The following is a 25,880-nucleotide window of genomic DNA, read 5'->3' as shown; positions in this document are numbered from 1 at the left end:
AAGGGAAGTTCCCTTTGTTTGCCCTGAGATGAAGGTTTTGATTGAAAAATATGTTTCTCCTGGATGGAAGAATATCACACAAAAGAAAAAAAGTACTTAAGAAAGTTTAGCCAGGTGACTATGGATTAGTCTGACCAAGCAATTAGGGTACTGGAAGTCAGCTCCTAACCTGTTATCTCTTTAAAATTTCCAGGTACACGGACTTCTTTTGTTTGACTCAATGATGGTTTCTTGAATAAGCAAAAACTTTCCAGGTAGCTTGTTTAAATAAAATTTAATGGCGTATTAAGTTAAAGAATTTTTTAAGAAAGAAAATCTCCATTTCTTTTATTCATTAAATATTTCTTAAGTGACTACTATCGGGAATTGTGGTAGTTGTAAGGAGAGACAGAAAGATAAAAGACAATCCCGGACCCACACAGCTTACAAATCTAGTAGGAGTGATAATATATAAGGACAAAAAATTATAATATGAAGTTGAATGTAATAACAATCTAAATTTATATATCATTTTACCATTTATAAAACATTTAACTCAAAGCAACCCTGTAAAATAAGTGATTCAAGTATCATATTCCCACTTAAGAGACAGAGAAAGAGGCTCAGAGAGGTTAACTGACATAATCTAGGTCAGACCTACCCATAATTAGCAGTTCTCAAATGTTTTTGGCTCTCATGATCCCTCTACATTTAAAAAAAACTGAGTACCCCAAATAGCTTTTATTTATGTAGGTTATATCCAATGGTTGTGCTGAGAAGCAATAATTAAAATTTTGGCTGTGAACATTTACACCTTAGAAATTTGTCAGTCTTTACAAATCTGGGCTTGATTTGTCTAGACTTAAGAAAGTCTTAATAATGAATACTGAACTTAAAAGTGGGTGTGCACATATTTTTTTTCCTAGAGAGCCCAGTTGTTAAGTATTTACCAGTATACACCTGATTGCATTCTAATATTTGCTGTATTAGAAATCAAAACTAATAAATTTTTAAAATATTTAATTAATAATTTGTTTAAAACTAAGAATAAATCTATCATGTTAATATAAATAATATATTTTTATGAAAAATTGCTACATTTCCCCAAAAAATTTAGGAAAAAACACTGAGAAAAGTGTCATTGTTTTACATATCTTCTTAATGTTTGGTTTAATAAAAGAACAGTTGGATTCTCTTAACTTTTACAATCAATCCACTGCAATATGTTGTTTTGGTTTATTTATATATAAAGAAAATCTGGCCTCCCCCAAATAAGTAGCTGAAAGATAGAAGAGTATTTTAATAGGTAATAATGTGCAAGTATTATGATGAAAATAGTTTTGACCTTGTGGATACCCAGAAAGGGTCTTGAAGACCTAACAGGTCTACAGCCCACTCTTTGGAGAACCATTGCCTATATCTATAGAACTCAAGGAAATGGAATATCTAATATTTTTAATATTCTCAAATTCTTGAGAAGACTTTTTCTGTGCCAAGTCCAGAAGATATTTATCAGCCATCATCCTCCTTGATCTCTCTGTAGGATCTGACAGTACTGTGACTTTCTCCCTAATAATCTCTCGTCTTCCACAAGACTACAATCCTCAGCTTCTTTTCTGTCTCCTTTACTGGCTTTTCTTCCTCTTTCCAACCCCTTAACCTTGGCATTCCTTAAATTTTTCTAGTAGAGACATTTAACGTGGAAAGGATAAGATTCAGAGGAGATATGACAGTTTTCAAATATTTGAAGGGCTATCATGGAAGAGGCTTTGGGGAGATTGTTCTGTTTTGTCCACGAAAGCAGAAATATAAGCAATGAGCACAATTCCAATGAGGTAAATTTAGGCTGTATCTCAATAAAAATCATGCCCTTTAAATGGATGTCCCCCAAGACTCTGCCCTGGGCCTGTTTGTTTTTTTTTTTACACCCTCCATCTATACTATTTCACTTGGCAATCTCATCAGCTCTCACTACTTATGGGCTTAGAGAATTGTCTGCATTATATTAAATGCTAAGTGACTTGCTCAGGGTCACACAATTAGTAGGTGTCAGAGATGGGACATGAACTGAGGGCTTCATAGCTTTAAGGCTAGCTTTCTGTCCATCATATAATGCATACAGCACATGAGACAGGAGGATTAACTGATGGGGCAAGGTTTTGAGGGAGACGAGATGGGAATAGATCAAAGACCCAGGTATCCCAGGAATGATTCTCCTTCATGTCTGTTAAGAGTATTTCTCTTCTGCTCTGACAACATTCCCCAAGGCAGTGGGGATGGAGGAGGTGATGCTAACAAGGTGCCCCACATACTAGTTATGGAAGACACCAAAGGTGTTTCACTTTAATGACTAAAACAAATGTGTTTTGCATCTAAAGGAATTATATAGGGCAACCAAGTAACTGTTGCTAGCAATGACTTCCAAACTCTGACACAGACATATCTGTGAAAAATGAATGATTCAGGTGATACTGTCCAAGATAACCATTTATGACAATGCATCAGTCATTCAAGTACTACTTTAATGCCTTATTATAAAGTGGAAGAAACCCTGTTATCTCCAAGGCTTTACTAATGCAACAAAAGGTCTGGCAGATTCCAGGTGCAAAGGCATTAAGTATGAGCCTAGTAGGAAAGATTGTATGTCTTTCACCCAAGGACCCACATACCTAAATTAATGTTTGCTGCCACAACTCATGGATGAAAACAGACTGCTATCTGCAAAGGAAGAAAAACTATATATATATATATAAAAAATCACAGATACTTGAAGCTTATCCATTCCTCAAAAAAGAATACTTAAATGTTATTTCAAAGGTACAGGCAATTAAAAAAAACTTAATCATTCCTGCAAAAAATTCTATCAAAACCAAGAAAAGAGCTCAGATAGACATTTGAAATGCCATGCTTCAGAAAAGCAATCCTAAGCACAGCTGCAAAAAAGGAAAAGAGATCACTAGTTGGCATTCCAACACAATCATTTACAGAGATAAAGTTGTTTTAGGAAAAGGGAACTCTGAAATTTAGGTAAACTCATCTGAGACAATTTTACTATGCACACTTAAGCCCCTGAGCAGAGTGGTGATAACAATACTAAAATGTACTTGCAGAGCTAACTTTCAAACTTTCAAGCAATTAATCAACATTAGACAACCCAAATATTCAGCACACAAAAGTTCAAGAATACTTTTGAGGCAAGTGTAATGATCAAACACAATAACCTAAGATCCCCAGTACTTTGGGAAGAGACCTTTTTGGCTGTAACAAGGGCTGCTGTAGTCTTTGCACTATCTTGATTTATGGGAGTTTCCCAGAAGAAGCCCTATCTAAAGAACAGACTATGTTTGGGTTACATGTTTGCCATTCTTACTATAGTATGGTACAAATAAATCACAGGACCAAGGTAGAAAAGCCACCCCATAAAATGATTCATGGAGACAGCAGTGATGTCCCTTAGGACTATGTATTTTATTACAATAAACCTCAGAACAACATATAATTTCCTGTCTTATGGAGCAGTCTGGACACCTCGTAAGACCCGGGACCACTTGAAAACACAATAGGTCTCAGCTCCACCACTGCTTCTTAAAGCAGGCCTAATCCAGTTAATAAGACATAGAAGTTCAAAAATGACCCCCTCTGGGGTAGAATTACAGAGGTGACAGAACTGTAAAAGAAACTTAGACCAAATAATCCCATCCTCTGTCTCAAGTGTCCTTGCTTTATCTTAACCCAAGAAAACAGTATTTCCTATGGAAAATTTCCTTCCCCTTAGTCCTTTCCCAGCCACAAAATATAAGACCTATGAAGGTTCCTTCCATGCTAAAACAGAAGGCAAAGAAATCCAAATGTGTTCCCTCTGAATAATTCAAGAATGAGAACAACAATAGGATATTCACTGCTATAGGAATCATAGTGACATACAGTGTTATGTGGTTTGGGCTGAGATAGATTAAGAGCTCCATTGGACAGAGACAGTGAACAGTGTTGGGCTTAGAGTCAGGAAGAACTGGTTTACACTCCAGCCTCAGACACTTACTTACTAGCTGTGTTAACCTGGGCAAGTCACTTAGCTGGCAAATCTCTAGGACTCAGCTGGGTTATGATTTGCATTGCTGAATGGACTTCTCAAACCAGAAGATCCACAAGTAATGAAATGCTTCCCGAATGATTCACAATCTAGTTTTTGGAGATCAGAAATAAATGTGGCTATAATAGTTATGAGCTTATTAGATTCCTAAAAGAGGAAAGAGTTGTACATTACTGAAGGAACAAGGAGTAAGTGGGAGGAAGTGGCTACCACTTGCACCTCTCTTCTAAACAGGTGAAAGAAGGGAAGAATAAACACATGGAGTTGGGCAGAAAAATATATTTCAACAGGCAAATAGGAGGGCAAGGGGGAAAAGGAGAACGGGGATTTGGAGGGAAGGTATATTAAAGGAGCAATCAGTACTAAGCAAAACAACCTCTAAGAACATACAAAAATATTCATACCTCTTTTTGAAGTAATAAAGTATGAGAATCTAAGGGGGCGCCCCTTAATTAGGGAATGGCTAAACAAATCATGGTATATAAATGTGATGGAATGCTAATGTGCAATAAGAAGCTATGAGGGTTTCAGAAAAATCTGGGAAGACATGTAGAAACTGATGCAAAGTGAAAAGAACACAATCAGAAAGAATAATAAAGACAACAATATGGTAAAGACAAACAACTTGTAAAGAATTAGGAACTCTGATCAGTGTAATGACTAAGCATATTTCCAGAGAACTAATGACAAAATATGCTACCTAAGAGAGGTGAAATACTTACAATGCAACACTAGATATTTTTGATTAGACTTGTTTTCAGACATGCACACATGACCAATGTAGAAATTTGTTTTGTTTGACAGTTAAGTCTTTGTGACAGGGGCATATTACACCCCATGCTAACTTTCTAGTGGTGACCTGAAGAGTATCTACATTTTGCCCTTGCATTCCAATAATCTGAGTTGTTTTCTTTCTATCATTTTTTAAAAATAGGCTAATTCAGGTTTATTTCCTTATGGTTTTTTTAGGGGGGTTACCAGATGAAGGTTATATTCTTTCTCTGTCTCCTGTTTTCCTGGTCACTAGTTTTTGAGAGTAGATATCTCACCTGGTCGTCCAGTTTTGCTATCAGTTGACTTGCCACTAATTTTTTTTTAATTGTTCTATTATTTGAATGTCTAAGCTATGTTTATTGCAGCTTTTTCCTTCAAAATGTCTAAAACTTGAGTAAAGTTTACCAACTAATCTTCTGAACTATTTACAGTTATCCCTTCCACTATGTGGCTTTCCCAATCCAGTTCTGATACATGCTGGGTTGGCATAAGAAATTAAAATAGGAATTTTGCGGAAGCCACAGATGACATATGAAGGCCAGCAGACAACACAGAAAAAGTTTAGAAATTAAGAAATGAATAAAATATATGTATAGTATTACGTAATGTCAACATATTTTAAATTTTAATACCATAATTCAGACTTCTCTGGTATGAAAGAAAGGCCAAAAAATTTCAAGTACATTTTCCAGATCATGGGGGCACTGCATCCCTAACCCTGGTGATGTGGAAATGATAACTTCTAATCCTATCTCTTCCTTCAATTCTCTTATTGGGCATCCCAACACATTAGTCAAGAAATAAACATTTCTTAAGTGCCTACTATGAACCAGGCATTGTGCTAAGGATTAGGGATACAAATATGAAAAACAGTTCCTGCCCTGAAGGAACAATACTGGATTGGGAGAGGGGGGTGTAAGGGGGAGTTTGGAAGTGGGGAGGTGGGAGAGTAGGGAAGGTACCTGGTGTAGGATCCAGTGCAAAGGAGTGCAGTTGGTAAAAAATGAAGAGATGGGGTACTGATGAGGCATGGGTCCTGAGGGTACTGTTGAGGTGTGTGTACCAAGGCTGATACCATTTAAAAAGATGATGAGTTTCCTGATGATGAGGTTTCCTGGCCATGGTAGATTCCAGTAGGAGAAACCACACTGACCAGGGAGCTAGCCTGGAATTAAAGACAGTCAGTGGAAGCAACTTTGAGGAAAATGATCATAGGCAGCAAATGAGAGCCAACTGCTCCATCTCCACAGCTTCATAGCTCTGTGCAATGTCCCAGGAGGGATTTCAGTTCTTGCTACTTATTTCCACCCAAGTTTTAGGGTGAGTCCTTTCCTGAAATTTTAGTTGTAGTTATTGCAAAATTATTTTCTTTTTGGTCCCAGGATTATCTTACTCTAAAATACTTGTTAAGTGTATTTGGAGGCTTTTTGATTTATTTTCCTACTCTTTCAGTCTTTCCACCAGTTCTTCACCAACACCACCCTCCCTCTACACGGACTTAACTCCTGAACTTCTCCCTGTTGAGGAGTAGAGGAATCAAGGGGAGAATCAAGGAAGGGTGACTAGTCAATGCCCTTAGTGGCAGTCCATCAGGAGTTATTTCAGTCGCTGGTTAAGTCAATGAGAGGGTTATATTACATTTTCTCTGAGTTACATTCTAGTTGTATTATTTTATGATATTTTAAAACGTGATTTTAATATCATCAGGAATATTCACCCTAAATCAATGTCTTATACACCAAAACATTCAACCAGTGATGTACTGTTTTTAAATATGGAAACTAACAATGGCATTTGGTAGGATAGGAAGAATATGGGAAAATACCTGGATTATAGGTGGTATGGAAGCTTAACTGTAAAACTGTTTATGTATCATAGTAATGACATTCCTTTAAAAGTTTCCCTCAATTGAAATGGCTTGGAGAAAGCATAACAAGGATTGGCCTTAGAGCTGAAAGAGTACTTCTCAGGGTACTTAAAAGAAGCTGAGAAAGGTGATTTAAAAAAAGATTAATGTGAGTGCTTTTATTAGCTTTTCCCCAATTTAGTGAAAAAGGAAGACATTATGGTTCTCTGCACTCTTTCAGTGATCTAGCCCTTCCTAACTCCATCATTGCCTTTCATATAAAAGTGTAATAAATAATTACTGAATACCTGATTTCCACAGCTATCAGTATAGTCTAAATGGTATTACTAAAAGGCTTCTTTATTTTAGTCTCTCCCTGCTCTGATGCATTCTATAACAAAAATTTTCTTCTATGAATCAAATAGAGAGATGAGAGAAAGAGATAATATCATTAGTGCATATTGATTTGAAAACTTTAAATAAAATCCTAGCAAATAAAAAAACCCCCAACAACCCAACTATTGCAATTGGTCCAAAAGAAGTTCACTTTCATCTAGCTAGATTTCTAACTCGGATAGCAAGGAAGATTCAACATCAGGAAACCAACATAATTAATCATAGTAAAAACAAAAATATCCACAATCACATGATTATATCAATAATTACAGAAAATGTCTTTGGCAAAGTACAATACTTATTTTTGTCAAAAATACTGCAAAGCACACGAATTGGAGAATCTTTTGAAATGGATATTTTCTGTTGGTGTCCAGATGGGATTTAAAGCTATTACTGTTCACATAGCATTGTGTGAATATAATACAGTACAACATAGTATTTTCCCTTGGAACTATCAACCCAAGTATCGGATATACTTAGATAGTTATTTCCAAAGTGATTCTCAAGCCACTATTTTAATAATTTGCCTTAAAATGCTGAAACAAGCACAGAAGAAAATAGTGGATGTCATAATTCTCACAACTGCAACTGAAAATAAAAATTTCTCAATGTATTTTAAGTCAAATCCCAAACAAGTCAAAGAAATTACAGATTTATTAAAAATGAGCCTATAGTAGAGAAGGAGTCACTATTAGGATTGATATTGGCTACTAAGAGATGCTCTATTATAGAAGAAAATGACTATAAATGGCACTGGAAATCTCTTATGTTTTAAAAATAAAAACAAGGCTTTGGTGGTTGTTAGTATAAAACAGAATCCTGTTCTGCTATGCTTTAGAAAGTTAAAAAGTAAGGATAAGTCCACAACAATGGAAATCTGCTGTGCTTATATTGCTTTAAAAAAATGCAGGATTTAAGCTTTGGGGTTTTTTTGGGGTGGGGAAGAACTAACTTTTTAGACATGGTCAATACGGGAATGAATTTGGCTTGATGATGCATATTGATTACAAGGGTTTCATTTTGTTTTTCAAAGGATGGATAGGGAATTGGAAAGGACTGAAGATAAATTGCTGTTAATTTAAAAAAAAGGAATACGCATTCTCTTTTCTCAAAAAGAAATATATAAAATATAAATTAACCACAGAATTATTCTAATGTCAGGGTCTGACAGTATAAAAATACTAAAGAATTCTACAGAGATCAAAGATTGATTTATAGAGAAAAAAGGGAAAAAAGGATGGTAGATGAAAATATAGGCTGGGTCACCTCAAGCTCATGTCACAAAGAACAATTTTTTTTCCAACACCAATCCAAATCAACTGTCCCTTCAGTCTCTTGATAATAAAACATTAAATGACTTGATCAGCTGTGTTTGGGGAGGAGAAAGGAAGGACTGATTTATTTCCTTTTTGGGGGCAATCATTCTACAGAGCCTGACAGTAGCTGAGTTTTGTCAAAATACTGGGTGATAAAAGAGATGGGTCACTAATGAGCTCACCCATGTTATGAATTGTCTCCTGGGCTGCACCTGCTCTTGAGACTACTGGTCCATGGAGCAGCATTAGGGAAGAACCAAGCATTTTCCCCCCAAATAGTCCAGAGTTAAAACTTCTATTTATCAGCATCCTGAGAAAATATTTTAAGAGTATGTATGTATCTAATTGTTTGTGTGTGATACTTATAGCATTACATGCTTTCTAACAGATAGAAATTTTCAAGATAATTTCCAGCAAGTATTCGATAATCTAATAAACAAGATAAAATTAAAGGAAAACTGACTACCAGGTAGTATAAACGTGACTAGAATATGAACATTTGTTTGAGATAAGAGATGAGTCCTCACTCTCTCCACTTGTAATAATTTACATAATTTTTCATCAGATCAAATCATATTACAGAACTGATTCCTAACAAGGCAAGCGCTGTTGTTTTTCTAAGTCAGTGGGAAAAAAAATTTAATTCCAATAATTGATCTTCTTTCCAGCTATTCTCAAGTAAATTAATTGGAAATACAAAATTGCAGAGAAAATAGCCACAGGGGAAAAAAAAAAGACATGAAACACAACCTCAAGCAGAGTAGTAAGGATACAAAAGCCCTATGTGACCACCTTTCCAGAAAGCCAGGAGCTAAAAGAAGACATTTGCATTCGTTCCTTCTTCAACTTTAATGGGTTGAGCAATTACTGCACTGAACAAGCTCTTTTAACACCTGGTGTACTTATCAGCAGTCCATTACTTTCCCAGGCTTGTCATGGCTCATTTAAACGGTACAGAAAACTCCCTCCACGAAGCTATTCCTAGGGCTTACTGAGTTTGAGATGTGTGATACAGAGGTGTTTATCATGAGGCAGAATGGAACTATGAAGCAGAGTAACAAGAGCAAGCTGGAAATAAAGTTTTTTTAAAAGAAAAAATGGGAAGAAAAAAAGCAACTTCTGTAAGATAAAAAAACATTTGGATGAATATGAATGTACTAAGGAGAAGCAATGACCCATCTTACATAAATACAACATGTATAATAACCCTATAACAAATAATATTTAAAAGGAAGGCAAGAGGGGAAAGGTAGACATACTTTTTCCAACATGATTCTGATACAATCTAGTTTAATATAATAATACAGTCTGTGGACCAATCGTTCTAATCCATCCTATCCCAGCAGCAATGAAAAGAATTATATAACTACTTCTTTGCATAAAGGAGCCTGGCTGCAGTCTAACTAGGTAAAAACAAAAAAATAGGCGATGAACTCTTTATTGAAATAAAAGAGTGAGTACATATTCAGGGAAGCTAGGTGATGCAGTGGACACAGTATCAACTCTGGAGTAAAGAAGACTTGAGTTCAAATCTAGCCCAGGAAATTTATTAGATGGGTGACCTTTGACAAATCAATTAACTGCTGTTGGACTCAATTTCCTCATCTGTAAAATGGGGGGCCATAGTAGGAACTACCTCCCAGGGTTGTTGTGAGGATCAAACAAGATAACTGTAAAGCATGTAGCATAGTGCCTGGCAGACAGTAGGCACTACATAAATTTTAGCCATTATGATTATTATATTGAGAAATGGAGAAGGGTAGAACTGAAAAGAAGAAAGAAGAAATAACAGAAAAAGAAAAGTAAAAATGTTTGATGCTGGAACTTATAAATTTTCAATCTCTATGCACCAATTTAAGCTTCAAATATCATTTGACTTTTGTGATGAAATAAGTCAGCATGAATTGTTATCATGACAGTGACTGCTTCACAATGGCCTCACTTGTTTATATCTAAGAGTACAAGATTTACAGTTCCCAAAGGAGTCAAAACTTACTTCGATCTCTCTTTGCTATTATAGCCCCAGATTGCCAAGATTCAAGAACATAGGGTTGGATGCTATGCCTTTAGTGAGATCATAGGAAATTTGTAGGACTTTTTAAAAACAGATATTTTATTTTATTTTCACTTCAAAATTCTCTACTTCTCCCATCTATAGAGAAAGGGAGCAATATAAAACCACTGCAAACATGAAGTCATGCAGAACAAATTTCCACATTACCCCGTTTCAGAAAAAAGAGAAAAGAATGCTTCAATCTTTATTCTCAGTTTATCAGTTTTCTATATGAAGATATACAGTATTTTTCATTATGAGTTATTTGAAATTATGACGGGTTTACTGTGTTGATCAGAGTTACTAAGTTTTTCAAAGCTGATTATCTTTATAATATTGCTGTGACAGTGTAAATTTTTCTCCTAGTTCTGCTCACTTCACAATTCATTAAGACTTTCCAGGTTTTGATGAAACTAGCCCTGATAATCGTTTCTTACAGCACAAAAGTATTTCATCACATTCACATGCCATAATTTGTTCAGTTGTTCCCCAATTAACAGACATTCTCTCAGTTTAAAATTCTTTGCCAACTCCAAAAGAGCTATGACGACTATTTTTGTATATATAGGCCTTCTTCCTTGTTCTCTTATCACTTTCAGGGTACAGAACTAGTAACAGTATTGCTAGGTCAAAGGCTATGCAGAGTTGAATCGTTTTCTGGGAACAGTTCCAAATTGCTTTCCAGAACGACTGGACCAGTTCACAACTCCACCAAAGGAGCATTGGTGTACTCATTTTCCCACACGCCCTCCAGCACTTTTCATTCTTCTTTTCTGTCATGTTAGCTAGTCTGATGGGTGTGACAGGGTAATAAAGTTATTTTAATATGCATTTCTCTTAATTATTAGTGATGTGCTACATTTTTCCGTATGACTATGGATAGCTTTGACTTCTTCCTCTGAAAACTGCCCGTTCTTATCCTTTGACCATCTATCAACTGTAGAATGGTTCTTATTCTTACAAATTTGGCACAGTCCTCTATATCTTTTGAGAGATGAGACCTCTATCAAAGAAACTTGCTGTAGTTATCCTTCAACAATTTGTTATTTTTTATACAATCTTGGCAGCGTTGGTTTCATTTGTGAACAATTTTTTAATTTTGTCATTGAAGTTATCCATTTAACCTCTTGTGAATCTTTCTATCTTTGTTTGGTATGAACTCTTCCCCTATTCATAGATCTGACAGATAATTTCTTCCATGTTCCACTAATTTACTTCTGATACTACCTTCCATGTCTAAATCAAGCATATATTGGCATGTGGTTTGAGATTATGGTCTCTGCCAGACTACTTTCCAGTTTTAGCAGTTTTGGTCTAATACCGAGCTCTTGTCTCAATAGCTGTTGGTATTTCCAAGTGGTATGATTCAGGGGGAAATGTGTTCACTACTCTCTTGGTCTACTTTCTGCAAATTCCTGACCACATTTTGGTCTGTTGGCCTGCATATAATTTAGTTTCAGTAGATTGCTGCTCGACTGGATCACAATTAGCCAGTAGGTTTGTTTTGCAATTTCAGAGTGACTGAACTCTTGACCCCACCTTGATTTGGGTTTCTTGCCCTCATATGTGTGGATCTAAAGAGCAGAAATGAGTTTACACTTTGTTCTTAGGATTAGAGCCACATAGCTAACTTGCTTTTTGCTCCTTACACAGGTAGGGTCCCTACTGCTACTCACAACCACATCTGCTCCTCTGTGCCCTGGAACCATGACCCAGAATTAGGTAATAGACAAGACAGTTGCCAGACGGCATTTGCTATACCTCCCAGTGCTAGCACAGGGGGTCCCCTGGCATCTCTTTCTGCCTAGATGTTCAGTCTTTTCACTGTTCCTGGGCGCTGGGCTGCTCCCTACTGTAGCTTCCACCTGCTGCTGTACTGTGCTGTGCTCCCAGTGTCTACAAACCTGTCTATCTTCCTAAGCTGCCCTAGGCTGGAAAATGATTCACTGTGAGTCACTGTGTTTTCTTGTCTTTCTTCCTCAGAAATCAGTTTGAAACACTGTCACTGGTTATTTTAGAGGAGGTTTGGGGGAAGGTTAGGCAAAATTACAACCTCACTCCACTCTCTTGTAATGGTAATGTGAATTTGAAGATCTTTCCATCCATTAATAGGCCAATGTGACCTGCTTGCATCACAGGAAGCCTAAGTTACATGTGGTGGAAGGAACTTGCTGAATGAGTAGAACAGGAAGGGTGAAGTAGGAAATGCTCACAGCAGTTAGAGCTGAGGGAGAGAGAGGAGGTGAGCTAGTTGTGCTAAGTGTTTGTGGGAAAACCTGGGGGCGGGCAGGGAGCAGGGAGAGAAAGAGGCTATGGAATGGAGCTGCTCTCTGTAGTGATAATGTATATTAACATCTTTGTTGCTATGATGAATTTGGTTTACTGGTGTTGACATTTGGCTTTCTGGTGTCTGACTAAATGTTTTGCTTCTGTCTTCAATATGGAGAGTCTGCTATATTTTGCAATTCAGAATCACACCAGCATATTCAAAGCAACAGCAACCGTCGTGGATATTACCTTGGTGATACACCTGTTGACTCTGTCTCCCTGTTGGCCTTTCCTAGATTTGAACCAATCCCTGTTTGGACAATTAATCAACATTTTGCAGATAATTCGATCTGCCAATATACATTCTAGTAAGGAGATTTTGAGCTTGCTTCTGGTGGCACTGGGTTTCCACTGGTACTGAAAATGAACTTTCTGCTACCATGTGAGGCACCACAAGTAGAGGGGCAGAGGAGGAAAGATCAGCTTCCTTCAAGAATTAGTTCAAACCCTACAAGAGGCTTTCCCTAGTCCACTCTTATTTCCCCATGGTTTCCCTCAGATTGCCTTCCATTTACACTGTATATATCTTCTATTTACATAGTTATATACAAGTTATCTCCCTCAACAGAATGAGAACTCCTTGAAAGTGGGAACCATGTTTGACCCTTTCTTTGTATCCTCAGAGCTTAGTAGAGTGCCTGCCACATAGCAAATGCTTAAAAGTACATGCTGACTAGCAATAAGATTCAGAAGACAGAGAAAAATAATCAGATTGAGAGATATAAAACCTCCTGAAAAAAAAGATCAATATAGAGAGACAGAAGGGAACAACATGTATATACATCCATTATGAATATATTAACAAGTCCCTGACATGGTGGTTCTGCTCAATTACTTGTCAGGAAAATGGATATAAGATGCATCATTTTAAGTTGATATGATTCTCACATACACCAGAGAGATATCCTTTCCCACACATCAACTCTTGGGATAATCAAATTTATAGGGCAATAAAAAATGTTTTCTTAAAAATAAAAAGTATAATTTTTTAAGCTATATAGTTTTGCAATGTGTATTCCAGGAATGAATACAACTGCAACAGAAATCTGGATGAAGGATTAAGGAATAGGGACTCATCTTGATTGTAGACCTCATAATCTAAATTGTTTTTTTCCATTTAGCTAAGTTTTTGTTCCATGATATTTTTTAAAGGACAAAAAATAAAATAAACAACCACAACACAAAAAGTAGGGGAAACCAATGTTGGCCCTGCCAATAAAAATGTTCCTTTTCTTTGGAGGCCTGGCTAAACAACAAAAATGTTTCTAATGAACCACTGTCAGGCTTAGTTTACCACTACGTTGAATAGCTGAACAACTCTCCAAATTCAGGGCAATCATTCCTACATAAAACGTTGCTCAAAAATTAGAATCATAAAACCCAGAGATGGGAAAAAGGTCACATCCTCTACCACACCACTTACCTTACACCATGAGGAAAATGACACAACTGCTGAGGCTGAGGAATCAATTTTTGAGGTTATCTTAAAGAGGGGAAGTTAGAAAAATATCACAGATATTAATGGTATAGAAAAAAAAGAGGATTATGAAAACATGAATGACTACTGAAGAAGGCAGCAGATTTCTCCATTATTTATGTCAGTTTAATCAGCATCTCTCAGCAGTCTCATCTTCCTCTGACTTGTGCTGGATTATTCTCACCTGATGGCATTTGTGTATAGAATAGAGAACAAGAAGCTGCTTCTTTCGTATAGGACATGCTAAGAATTTCCCATCAGTTAACTCCAACAACAAGCATTTATTTGAACTGACACATTCTTCCAGTCTCTAATCTCTTGACACCTGGGATGACTTCCCTCTGCTATTTTAGATAGTTTTTACTTTGTTTTACATTTTATCTCTTCCTTCCACTATAGTACACTTAGCAGGTAGATCTCAAAAAGTAAACACTATTTTAAAATCTAGTGTCTCTCCAACGACTCCATGTTTTTAACCATATCTAAGATTATTAAAACATAGGAAGCAGGAGGAATTGCCAAGCATAAATCTAGCATTAACAAGGATTAAGCAAGCAGCAAGGTGTAATATCTATGTAGTAATCTATATAGCAGACATAGATTTTGAAGACTGACTTTATAAGTATATGGAATTTTAAAATTTAAAATATAAATATCTTCATCTGGAAAACAGTAATAAAAATATTTAGACTACTAAATTATTAAACAGTTGTAAGGATCAATTGTACAAATGTGAATTAATATCTAAGAAAATCTGTACCCATAAAATGTTACAGAGAAGTGAATTATCAATATTACAGTAGTCAAGAACCATCAGTTCGAAAGGAATGAAGGTATGTCAGCTAACAATAAGACTATTTTCCCTGGGAAATTGGTAATGATGGGAAAAAATGGCACAGGTTCATCATTCATAAAGTTTTCTGGACAAGAGTTTTTTCCCCCCAACTCTGTCAGTAACAACACAATTTTAAAACTATAAATGCGCACCGTATAGAATAGAGTTAGCAGCATATCTGTAAAAGATCTAGGGGTATTAGTGGACTGCAAGTTCAGTATGAGTTAGAAGTGTGACATGACAAACAAAAGAGCTAGTGTGACTTTGGGTAGCATTGGAAGGTAAGATTTCCAGGAAATAAGCAGGTGATAGTTATACTCTTTACTGGTCAGGTTATACCAGAAGTATTGTCTTCTGTTCTGAGGGCAACAGTTTAAGGTGGACATTGATAAGCTAGGCAATGAGGATGTTGAAAAGACCTTGAATCCATGTTATATGAGAATCAGTTCAAGGAACTTGGGACCTTGGGCATAGAGAAGAGATTTGATAGAAGTCTGCAAGAATGTGAAGAGCTTTTATGTAGAAGGGGGACTTCTCTGTTAGGTTCAAGAAAGCAGAACCAGGAACAATGGACACAAATCTTAAAACAGCAAATTCGACCTTGACCTAAAGAAAAATTTTCTGACAAAGCGAATCAAAAGTGGAATTGGCTTCCTTAGGAGAAAGGAGATAATTCATCATAGGAGATGTTCGAGCACAGGCTAAGTCTGGTATTTTATAGTGGGAGGGTTCCTTCTAGGTTGACCTAGATGGCCACTAATATCCCTTCCACCTCCAAAATTTTGTAATCCTCTAAGTGCTAAGGAACAATGATAAGAAAAGATAAAAGCAATATGAGAAAAGATTCCTAATAAGTATTTGTATGAATTAAATTATAAACACTTACTTCATCTCCAAGACCTCTTCCAAATGTTTCCTCCTTTCTGCCCGAAGATTGGTCAAATGAGTTTCCTTCTCTGCTAATGACTGTTGAGTAGAAGACAACTTTGCCTTCATGGACTCTAGCTCCTGTTTTACCTTTTCCATGGCCAATAACAACTCCTCCACCTTTAAGAAACATGGAAATGAAAAACAGAGAACATAATCATCAAAAAAGATATGTCATAACAGCAAAAGAATGCATAAGAGCTTATGAAATGTGACATAAATCTTGGAACAAAAGAATTCCAAATAAAACCTCTAATACAGACCTCATTTAAAGAGCCCTTATGGTTAAGGCAGTATCATCCGAAGTGTTAAGTCACAGCTTCTACGCAACCAATCACATTTCTTTTAATTTGGGTTGAGTGAACAACAACAACAACAACAAAAAACCCCAACAACAAACCTCTCCTTTCTTCATCAACCACCCAGGACACCATACTCTGACACCTCAGTGATTTTTTTAAAATGATAAGAGTATTGACAATTTATTTTTGAGGAACCGTCTATAAATCACAGTGTAAGTTACAGGACAGAATTAGAGAAGGATGCTCAAATAAGATAATAGAAACAACAATCAATGACACATTCTTAAAGAAAAGGAAGGTGTCAATTAAGAAGCACAAATAAAGGAGCCACTTTTATCCTTTCAAACCAGATGTTTAGTGTCTGCTCCAACTTTCCCTTTGAAAATCTACTAGAAACCAAACAGAGTGGCATCCCAAATCTGGGCAGACAGAAACTGTAAGGAATATGAAGAAAAAAGAAAAATTATGTTCAAAGGACAAATAGAAAGCAGGAAAGTGGGAAAAGATTTTTTTAAAAGATAAGAAAAAGAATCAGAAGGCAGAGTATAGATTTCATGAGCCATTTCAATTTTTTCCATACATTCAGACAAGGAAAATTATTCCTATTAGCATTTTTCATTTTAATTGGAGGGCAAAATGCAAGCTTACCACAAAATACATGTTTAGTAACAAAAAAACCTTCCAGTGATCAAGTACCTAGCCAACTGCAACAATCACAAGTTTACTACTTGCCAAGCTGTAATTTTTGTGGCAATAAACTTTTTCCTAATGAGTGAGGTAATGGGGGATGTGAAGGAGGGGTGAAAGAGAGAATTTTTAACATTTACTACTCTACTCCTAGCTCAAATGCAAGATTGTACCTCTAGCACTAGGGGATGGCCAGAGGTGAACCAATAACATGACAAATATCAATTATCAATAGGATATATGGATTATAACAAACAATTGCTGGATGACCTCCATCCCCAACCCCCAATCTTGCTATTTTATCATTTGTGAAGTAGATATGGTACTTTTAAAGAATACTGGGGAAAAGTATGAAGGGTAGACTTTTGATTTCAAAAGGTAAACTACTGAATGTGAGAACTGACATAGGAAGCCTATATTATAGAACTCATTTTTCTTTGCATACTAATTGAAAAATTAAATGACTGAGTCAACTTTGTACTATGAACCAGTAACATCTGACTTGTATTTCCTTAGAAAAACTTATTTCTGTTTATAAAAAGCAACTAGAAAAAGTATATTTAAAGAATTATCTTTAAAAAAATTATCTTGTAACTAAAAATAGCTCATATTAGTAACCACAATAATCCAACCACCAACATGTATTTCATTGCATCTATCTTATGTAAATCTTTTGAAATGAGATCTGAGGAACTTTATAATTTCGGGGCAAATCAGTTTTTAAAAGAGATAAGTAAAATGTCTTGGAGTGGAACTTCACAGTATATTATAAGTATTTAAGTCATTTGCACCATAGAAAAAATAAAAAATCAATATAAGGGACTGTAGCTATAATTTCACTCACATAGGGAACCCTCTGGTGAGACCACTCACTCTAAAGAAAAAATATGGCATCCTCTCTGCCTTTTGCAGAATTCTCCTTCCTAGAACATGGAGAGGTCAAGTGATTCATCTAGTATCATGCAATCAGTATATGTCAGAAGAAAGGGACCATGGTAGAGTAGCTAGGAAGTTGGCACCAGTCAGGAAAACGAGGATTTTGAGTCCTGCCTCTGAATAAATATGAGGTAGTAAATATAAAATATTTATGGAAGGAAGATATTAGCAGTTGAGAGGATTAAAAAAAGCTTTATGTAGAAGGTGAGACTTCGGCTAAGTCTTAAGTGAGGGATTTCTTAGGACAGAGGGTATGTCCAGTGCAAAGGCACACAGATGGGAGATGGAGTACCACGTGTGAAGAACGGGAAGGGATCCAGTTTGGCTGAATCACAACTTACGGCACTCAGAGGCAGCAATGTGATGCCATGAATAAAAGCCCTGAACTTGGGAGTCAGGGAACTTCAATTCTTGCCTTAGAGGCTGACTAGCTGTCTGACCTTTCAGGCTCAGTTTGTCCCTCTATACAATAAGGGGCTTAGACTCTGCCTCTAAAGTACCTTCTTGCTCTAAATCTATGATCCTATAAATAATGTATAATGGGACTGGAAAGACAGACTAGAGCCAGGATGTAAAAGACTTTCAATATCAAATAGATGAGACAAAATTTTAAGTGTTCAGGAACTGATTCACAAGCCCCCTGGAGGGAAAAGTATTAAAGGTGAGGGGGAAAAAATTTTGGACCTTGTTAATAGCGAAAAAAAAGCAATAGAAAGATTTGAAATATCAATGACCTATATGGTTATTATATATGACATTTTCATGAGGATAATCTAAACATAGATAATAGCTATCCTTCGAGACTTGGTAATGAGATGGCATTTCATATGTGATATCCCACAGCAGACTGTATCTTTACCATTGTATAACTGACTGAAAAATCAATTACGCCTTATGCTAGGGACTTGAGACCTAAGTCTCAGAGGAGAAGCAGGAAAGAGCAATGTCATAAACAATCAAAGAGGAGAGAGTCATCCAAAAAGGGAGGGCAGTGAATGGTAACAAATGCAGCAGGCAGGTAAAGAAGGATTAAGCCTGAGAAAAGACTGTCAGATCTGGCAATTCAGAGATCACTGTAAACTTTAAAAAGAATTGATTCAGTTGAGCAATGAAACCAGAAATCAAATTAGAAAATTTGATGACATGCTCACAAACTGTGTACAAAGTAACAGCAATATTGTAAGACAATTAGCTGTGAGTGACTTAGCCATTCTTAGCAATACAATAATCCAAGACAACCTTGAAGGACTTACGATGAAAAATGCTGTCCATCCCCAGAGAAAGAACTGATGGCGTCTGAACAGAAACTGAAGCATATTTTTTTTAACTTTATTTTTCTTGAGGTTTTTTTAATCTGCTTTCTTTCACAACATGGCTAGTATGGTATGTTTTGCATGACTACACATGTATAGGAGAAAGGTGGGAGACATTTTGGAACTCAATTTTTTTTAAAAAAAAAATGTTAAAATTTATTTTTGCATGTAAATGGGGGAAAAATAAAAATATAAATTCAAACAAACAAAGGTGTCATAAAAGACATCCAAACTGAAGAGATAATTTAGTTAATCTGTAATTTAAGATTATGAGCAATATCACCTCATAAAATAACAGCAAAGAGTCAGAAGGAAAAATCCCGTTTAATGAAAGCTTGGTAAGAAACCCAGTTAAGCAAAGTGATCCAAGTTATCCCTCCTCTACAATTACGATAGATACAATGTTCTATTTTCTTGTAGTCTTATTATGGTCTTTTAAAAAATCTACCATACAGCGGGGATTCACTGAACCAGTATATATTAGTGTTAAAAATACTATTGGGCTTATCCAACCCTATTATTTTATATGCCCTTGGTTGGGTGTCTGGCTATTATTCTATTACATTTACTTATTTCTTTCTTATTTTCCTATGACCAAATGAGTTTTGATAAATGCTGATACAAGAGCGAGGAAAAACACTTTACTGGATTTTTGTTTCTGGCATTCTCTTGATATTCCAGCCCATTAATTTTTTTCAAAAAAGTTTCACTGTGGTTTCATCCAATTCTAAAAAGGAACTCCTTGGCACTGTTACTGCATCAAATATTTAAGTTAATGTGGAATGTAATGTCTTTATACTGTATTAATATACCTCACTCAAGAAAAACAAATGTCCCTCCAATTACTCATGTCTTTATTTCAGTGATTTTAGTTACAGAGTTGTCATTTTTGTCACGTGTTATTGATCTTTATTGGCAGTAAATAAAGGAAAAGATTTTTATAGGTTAATCTGGTTTCTTGGGACATAGCCAAATTCATCTATTGTCTATTTTTCAGTTATATGTTTAGGTTTTCCAGATATATGACGTCATCAAGTTAAAAGTAAAAGTATTTCCAAAGCTATGTCAAGTAAAAGCATTTGTGCCAGACATGGTAACATATACCTGTGACTTCTGCTACTAGGACGGGTGAGGCTAGTGGAATGCTTGTGTTTGGGAATTGTGAGCGGCAGTGCATTAAGTGGGTCAGGGGTCCCCACAAACTGTAGCAATATGGTGAGCTCCTGGGAGCAGTCACGAGGCTGCCTAAAGAGGGCTGAACCAGTCCAGATTAGAAAATAAAGCGAGTCAAGCTCCCATGACAATCAGTAGTGGGACTGGGCCTCGGAAAGTATGCTGAACTTCTCCCGTGATTGAGAAAGGGAGATCTAGGCTCCAAAAAACAAAACAAAACAAAAAAAAAAACCCAAAAGATAACTAGAGGAAAGGAGGAGGGAAGGCAGTATGCACTTGTTAAACATAATCATGCACTTAGTCACTACACTAAGAGTTTATAAATATTATTTCATTTGAGATAATAGTGGTGAAAGTGGGCATTCTTGCTTCGTATCGGCTATTTAGAGGGAATGTTCCCAGAACTTCTCTACTGAATATTGTATTTGCTCTCTAAGGTAAGAACTTTTTAATGTGTTAAGTAAAAGACCCTCTCATATATTTTTCTCAAAGAATTTTCATGAAAGAAATGTTTTTCTGCATCTGTTGATGTAATCACTGTAGGGAGGGAGGGAGGAGAGGGAGTGTTCCTATGTTCACAGTATTATATTTATAGTCTTTCTGCTCTTCGACCAGTCTTGGTAAAAAACTGCATATTTGTGATGATGAATTTTACATATGTACATACTGCTTTATTCAGTTATATGGTATTTTAATTTTAATTTTTGAAACTATATTCATTTTCTTTTGTTGTCCAGTTGCTCAAACAAGTTCAATTTTTTGTGGCCCGATGGACCTTATTTGCCAATATGGCCCATGGGGTTATCTTGGCAAAGATACTGGAGTGGTTTGCCATTTCCTTCTCTAGCGGACTGAGGCTGGGATTAAGTGATTTGACCGGGATCACAAAGTAAGTTAAGCGTCTGAGGCTGGAGATGAACTCAGCTTTTCCTAACTCCAGGCCCAATGCTCTATCCACTGAGCCACCTAGCTGCCTCTAATAGATAGTACTCCTTATAGATCCATCACGCGCGCGCACACACACACACACACACACACACACACACACTTTTGGAACAAAGATTAGAAAATTTGAAATTATTCAACTCTGAATCTCACCAGGTAAGGGTTATTTAAGTGGGTGTAATTCTGACAGTTTGCCTTCTCTCATGAGTTTAAAATATTAATTTAAAAGATATTCAGATGACTGATTTCCTATTTGCCAGTTTAGCTCATTTATAACTTCAAATAGCTGCTTCAATGATGACATTTCTTCTTCTTTGTGGTAGATCACAAGTCTGAAATTTTGCATATGCCGTCAGATGAGGTAACTTTGTCCCTTGGTTTTATTTAAGTGTTTTTCTCTGTTATGAAGGAGAGTTCAATGGTGAGTATGGGGAAAGTGGTATACAGGAATATAATTTTAATATAAATAATAAAAGGTATTAACAAAAAAAAATTTAAAATATACCTGTGTGGTACAACCTAATAACATTTTTATGTACTGATTTACATTTTTCTCCTGCATTAAAAATAAATTCAATGTTTTGTCAATTTAGCAGTACTTTCAAAGAAACATTTCTTGATTTGATTTTTAAATTCAACATTTTCATTTTCTATTCTATTTTTTCTACTCTTTACTTCATAATCTGGTTTTTAAAAAATATTTCCATTGGACTGTTGCTTTGTTCCTTTTCTTATATTTTTAAGGGAAAGCTAAATCTATTTATTTTTACTAAATTTGCTTCAGAGAACGCCTTTGGGTACATGTTATATATTTCATCTGTGACATTATTGTTGTAATTGGCTTCTACATAGTCCATATTGTTTTTTAATAGCCAATATAAGCTCTGAGCTCACTCTCCCAGCACACACTCATACTTTCAGAGTGTTCGTAGAATGTGGCTGGTAACATCTCTCCTTCAGGGTTCTCAGGGTCCCAGAGAATTTTTCACTCAGAGGCCCCCATGGGTGTGCTTCAATTGATCTTATGCTTTTTAAAACATGATAACTGTCTAATAGATTATTACTTACTTTCCATGTAGTTTTATATCTTTTAATGTTATTTTTCACTCTCATTTTGATCTGAAAATATTGAATATAATTTCTGTCTTTTCAAATGCATAAATCTTATATGTTAAATTATTCTGGGCATTCTATGGGGACTTAAGAAGTTTGTCTATATGTAAACGTGTAATATATACATTCTTCTCACTTAGTTTTGTGTGTATCTGAAATTCCATTTTATCTATTAAGCATTTTAATCATTATCTATATTTGTTTTGCCACATTCTGATAATACTAGAAGCTACCTGCTATAATTTGTCTATATCCTTTTATCTAACTGTTAATCTTTTAATGAATGTATCAAATTGTGTGGTGCTTATAAATTAAGGATTCTTACATATCTGATATTCATTTTTTTGTTCACCATTCAAATCCTCTCATTTTAACATTTCAATTTATTTATAATTTGAATTCAACTTTATTAAGTATATTACTAAAACTTTTGATTTGTTAAACTTGTATCTGTATGATTTAATTTATATCAAATTCTTACTTTTAGGATGCTTCTTGCAAACAATGTATCAATGAGTTCTGCTTCTTGATTCATTCTATAACCATTTTCTTTTCATTAAGACCATTCACAGTTACAAGTAACAAACAAAATATTTATCATTTTGTCAATTTTGTTATTCTTGATCTTTTCTGGAGAGAATAAAATCAAGATTAGCCTCCTGAAGCCATGAAAACTTGTGAATAAAACAAGGTACATTTCTGATTTTAGTACTGTTTCTTCACTACACTAAGGTTTTAATTTAATTATAAATTTATTATATTATATTATAATTAATTGTAAATTAATTATAAACAGAAGTGTACTTTTTTCCAAATGGTTAACTCTTTTCCCCCTTTCCCCTTCATTTTTCACAATAATTTTTTTCACATATGTTAAATACTTGTAAAAGAACAAATGTAAAGTAAGAAGAAATAGAGAAACTACAAACAACCACACATTTGTAAATGGAAAGTAAAATAATGACCAAAAAAATGGAAACTGAATGAGGAGAAATTATAATAGCCAAGTTTGGAGCCCCCCAAAATATATGAAAATGTACTTTCCTTCATTCATTGCTGATACCTCTTATACAGTTCTGAGGTGGAAGAAATCACCTACTACAGATTTTCATTGGATTTACTGCTCATTATTCAGATTGGTGAGAACTACAGTAGCTTGCTTTTTGTTCAGGCAGCAATCTTGTTGTTATAGAATTTATGAGAATTTGTTATTATAGAATTTATGAGATGAATTAAATATATTATATCATTGAATCCAAAACTGAAAAAAGCATCTAACACCATGCTAAGTGGTAGAGATACAAAATACAAGAACTTAACATTCTACTGGGGAAATAGGAAGGGATTGATGGTCTGATCAGTCACAAAGATATGAATGAAACAGTAGATCAATCCATTAATACACCCTTCACTGAATCACTCCAGTGGCTCCATGTGACTTCCAATATGAGAGATGAAGTCCAACGTTGGGCAGTTAAAGCCTGTCAAAACCAGAGTCCTTCCTACCCTTCTAATCTGCTTAAACATTACTTTTCCTCTATATGCTCTGCACTCGACAATCTAGCTATCATGCTCTACTCTATTCCTCCCAAATGACACTTCACCTCCCAACTCTCTTTACATTTTTATACTAACTGAAATGTTCTCCTTCCTCTTCCCCTCAGTTTCCCTGGCTTCTTTTCCCAGTCTCCTTAGATTCAAAAGGAGAAGTTATTTTCCTTCTACTCTGTGTATACCTTGTATATGCCTAGTTATTTTCACATTGTCTCTCCAATTTGAATATGAGATCTCTGAATGCAGGGACTATATAGGTTTTTTGCCTTTCTTTTTATCATCAGAACTTAACTGGCACATAGCAAAAACGTATTAAATGCTTGCTGACTGATTAATGGTGATTTGATTACAATTACCAGGGAAAGAGTTACAGAGAGGATTCTGGGAAGATGGCTGAGTAGATCAGAAATTCCAAGCTCTCAATATTTTTCCCCACAAAAAAAAAATTAAAATAGCACCTTAGGGCGAACAAAGTGTGGGTGGAGATAAAGGAGAATAGGGGCACAACCAGCGTCTTCCTGGGACAATTTGAGAAGAGTGGAAGAAAAATCCCAGGGCCAGCTTTGGTCCCTGGGAAGAGTAAATACCTCCAGGCTGTGTTCTGTTTTAATCACAAGAGGCAAGCCCCTTAAACAACTAGTAGCAAGTCCTGGGGGTTACGTTGGTTTGAGAGGCTACCTTGGCCCCAGCCACAATAACTTTTCACCCCGGGATAGTGAGGGGAGTGGGGTGTTTGAGCCCGGGAAGATTGAGGGGCCTCTGCTGATGAGGAATGCCAGACCCAGCTGGGCTACAGAAAAGGGGCAGGACCCAGAAGGAACCAGCAGTGCAGAAGCAGTGGGGCAAAAAGCCCCTGGTTGTGGGCACTTAAAGGAGGTTAGAGATTTGGTTTTGATTCCAGGCTAGAGGGGCGAACTGAAGATCTGGGGCAAGAGGCACCATTTCCCATACTCCTGGGCTAGAGGTGGTCAAAAATATCAAGCCATTACCACAAAAAGTGCACAGGCAAAGGAAAAAGACTCCAACCATAGAAAGCTATTATGGGAATAGAGACGACCTCATCTTCAGAGGAGGATATTGAAGTAAAGAAACCCCCAAAGAGTAACGTGAAATGGTTACTTGCCCAAAAAGAATTTATAGATCTTTAAAAAGACTTTAAAAATCAAATGACAGAGGTGAAGGAAACACTTTAAAAAAAAAAAGAAGAATCCAAGAAAAACAAGAAGGCTATGAAAGGAAAGTCAACCAATTAGAAAAGGAGATCCAGAATTTCAAGGAGGAAAATGACACCTTGAAAATTATAATTGGGCAAAGTGAAGCCAGTGAAATTATAAGAGATCAAGAAATAATTAAACAAAAAATGAATAATGAAAAAATAGAAGAGAAAGTGAAGCATAAGAAAAACAACAGATTTGGAGAATAGATCAAGAAGAAAAAATATAAAAATAACTGGACTAACTGAAAGTCATGATCAAAAAAAGAATCTTGATACAATAATACAAGAAATGGTTAAAGAAAATTGTCCTCAAGCATTATAATGGGGGGGGGGGGGAAGAAAGGGGGGGGGGGTAAGAGTAGAAATAGAAAAACTCCATCGATCACCACTTTAAAAAGATCCTGTGAGGAAAGCTCATAGAATATCCTAGTCAAATTCTGAAACCCCCAGCTCAAGGATAAAATATTAAAAGCATCAAGATCAAAATAATTTAAATATGATGGTACCACAATTAGAATTACACAAGACCTAGCAGCACAGGCATTAACAGACCACAGGTCTTGGAACACAATATATCGAAGAGCAAAAGAACTGGGGCTCCGGCTGAAAATATCATACCC

The 25,880-nt window shown here is 35.8% G+C and overlaps 1 protein-coding gene across 8 annotated transcripts in view; it reads right to left on the bottom strand.

The window, feature by feature from the left end:
- Positions 1-25,880, bottom strand: part of ERC1 (ELKS/RAB6-interacting/CAST family member 1) — a 404,612-nt gene that overhangs the window by 157,259 nt on the left and 221,473 nt on the right. For all 8 annotated transcript variants that reach the window (XM_036761847.1, XM_036761852.1, XM_036761851.1 and 5 more), the window contains one exon: positions 15,981-16,141. In XM_036761847.1, coding sequence (XP_036617742.1) covers positions 15,981-16,141 — 161 coding nt within the window. The remainder of the gene's footprint in view (positions 1-15,980; positions 16,142-25,880) is intronic.

Source organism: Trichosurus vulpecula, chromosome 5, assembly GCF_011100635.1.
Source record: "Trichosurus vulpecula isolate mTriVul1 chromosome 5, mTriVul1.pri, whole genome shotgun sequence".
Classification (NCBI taxonomy): Eukaryota; Metazoa; Chordata; class Mammalia; order Diprotodontia; family Phalangeridae; genus Trichosurus; species Trichosurus vulpecula.
This window is presented reverse-complemented; position numbering and strand designations above follow the sequence as displayed.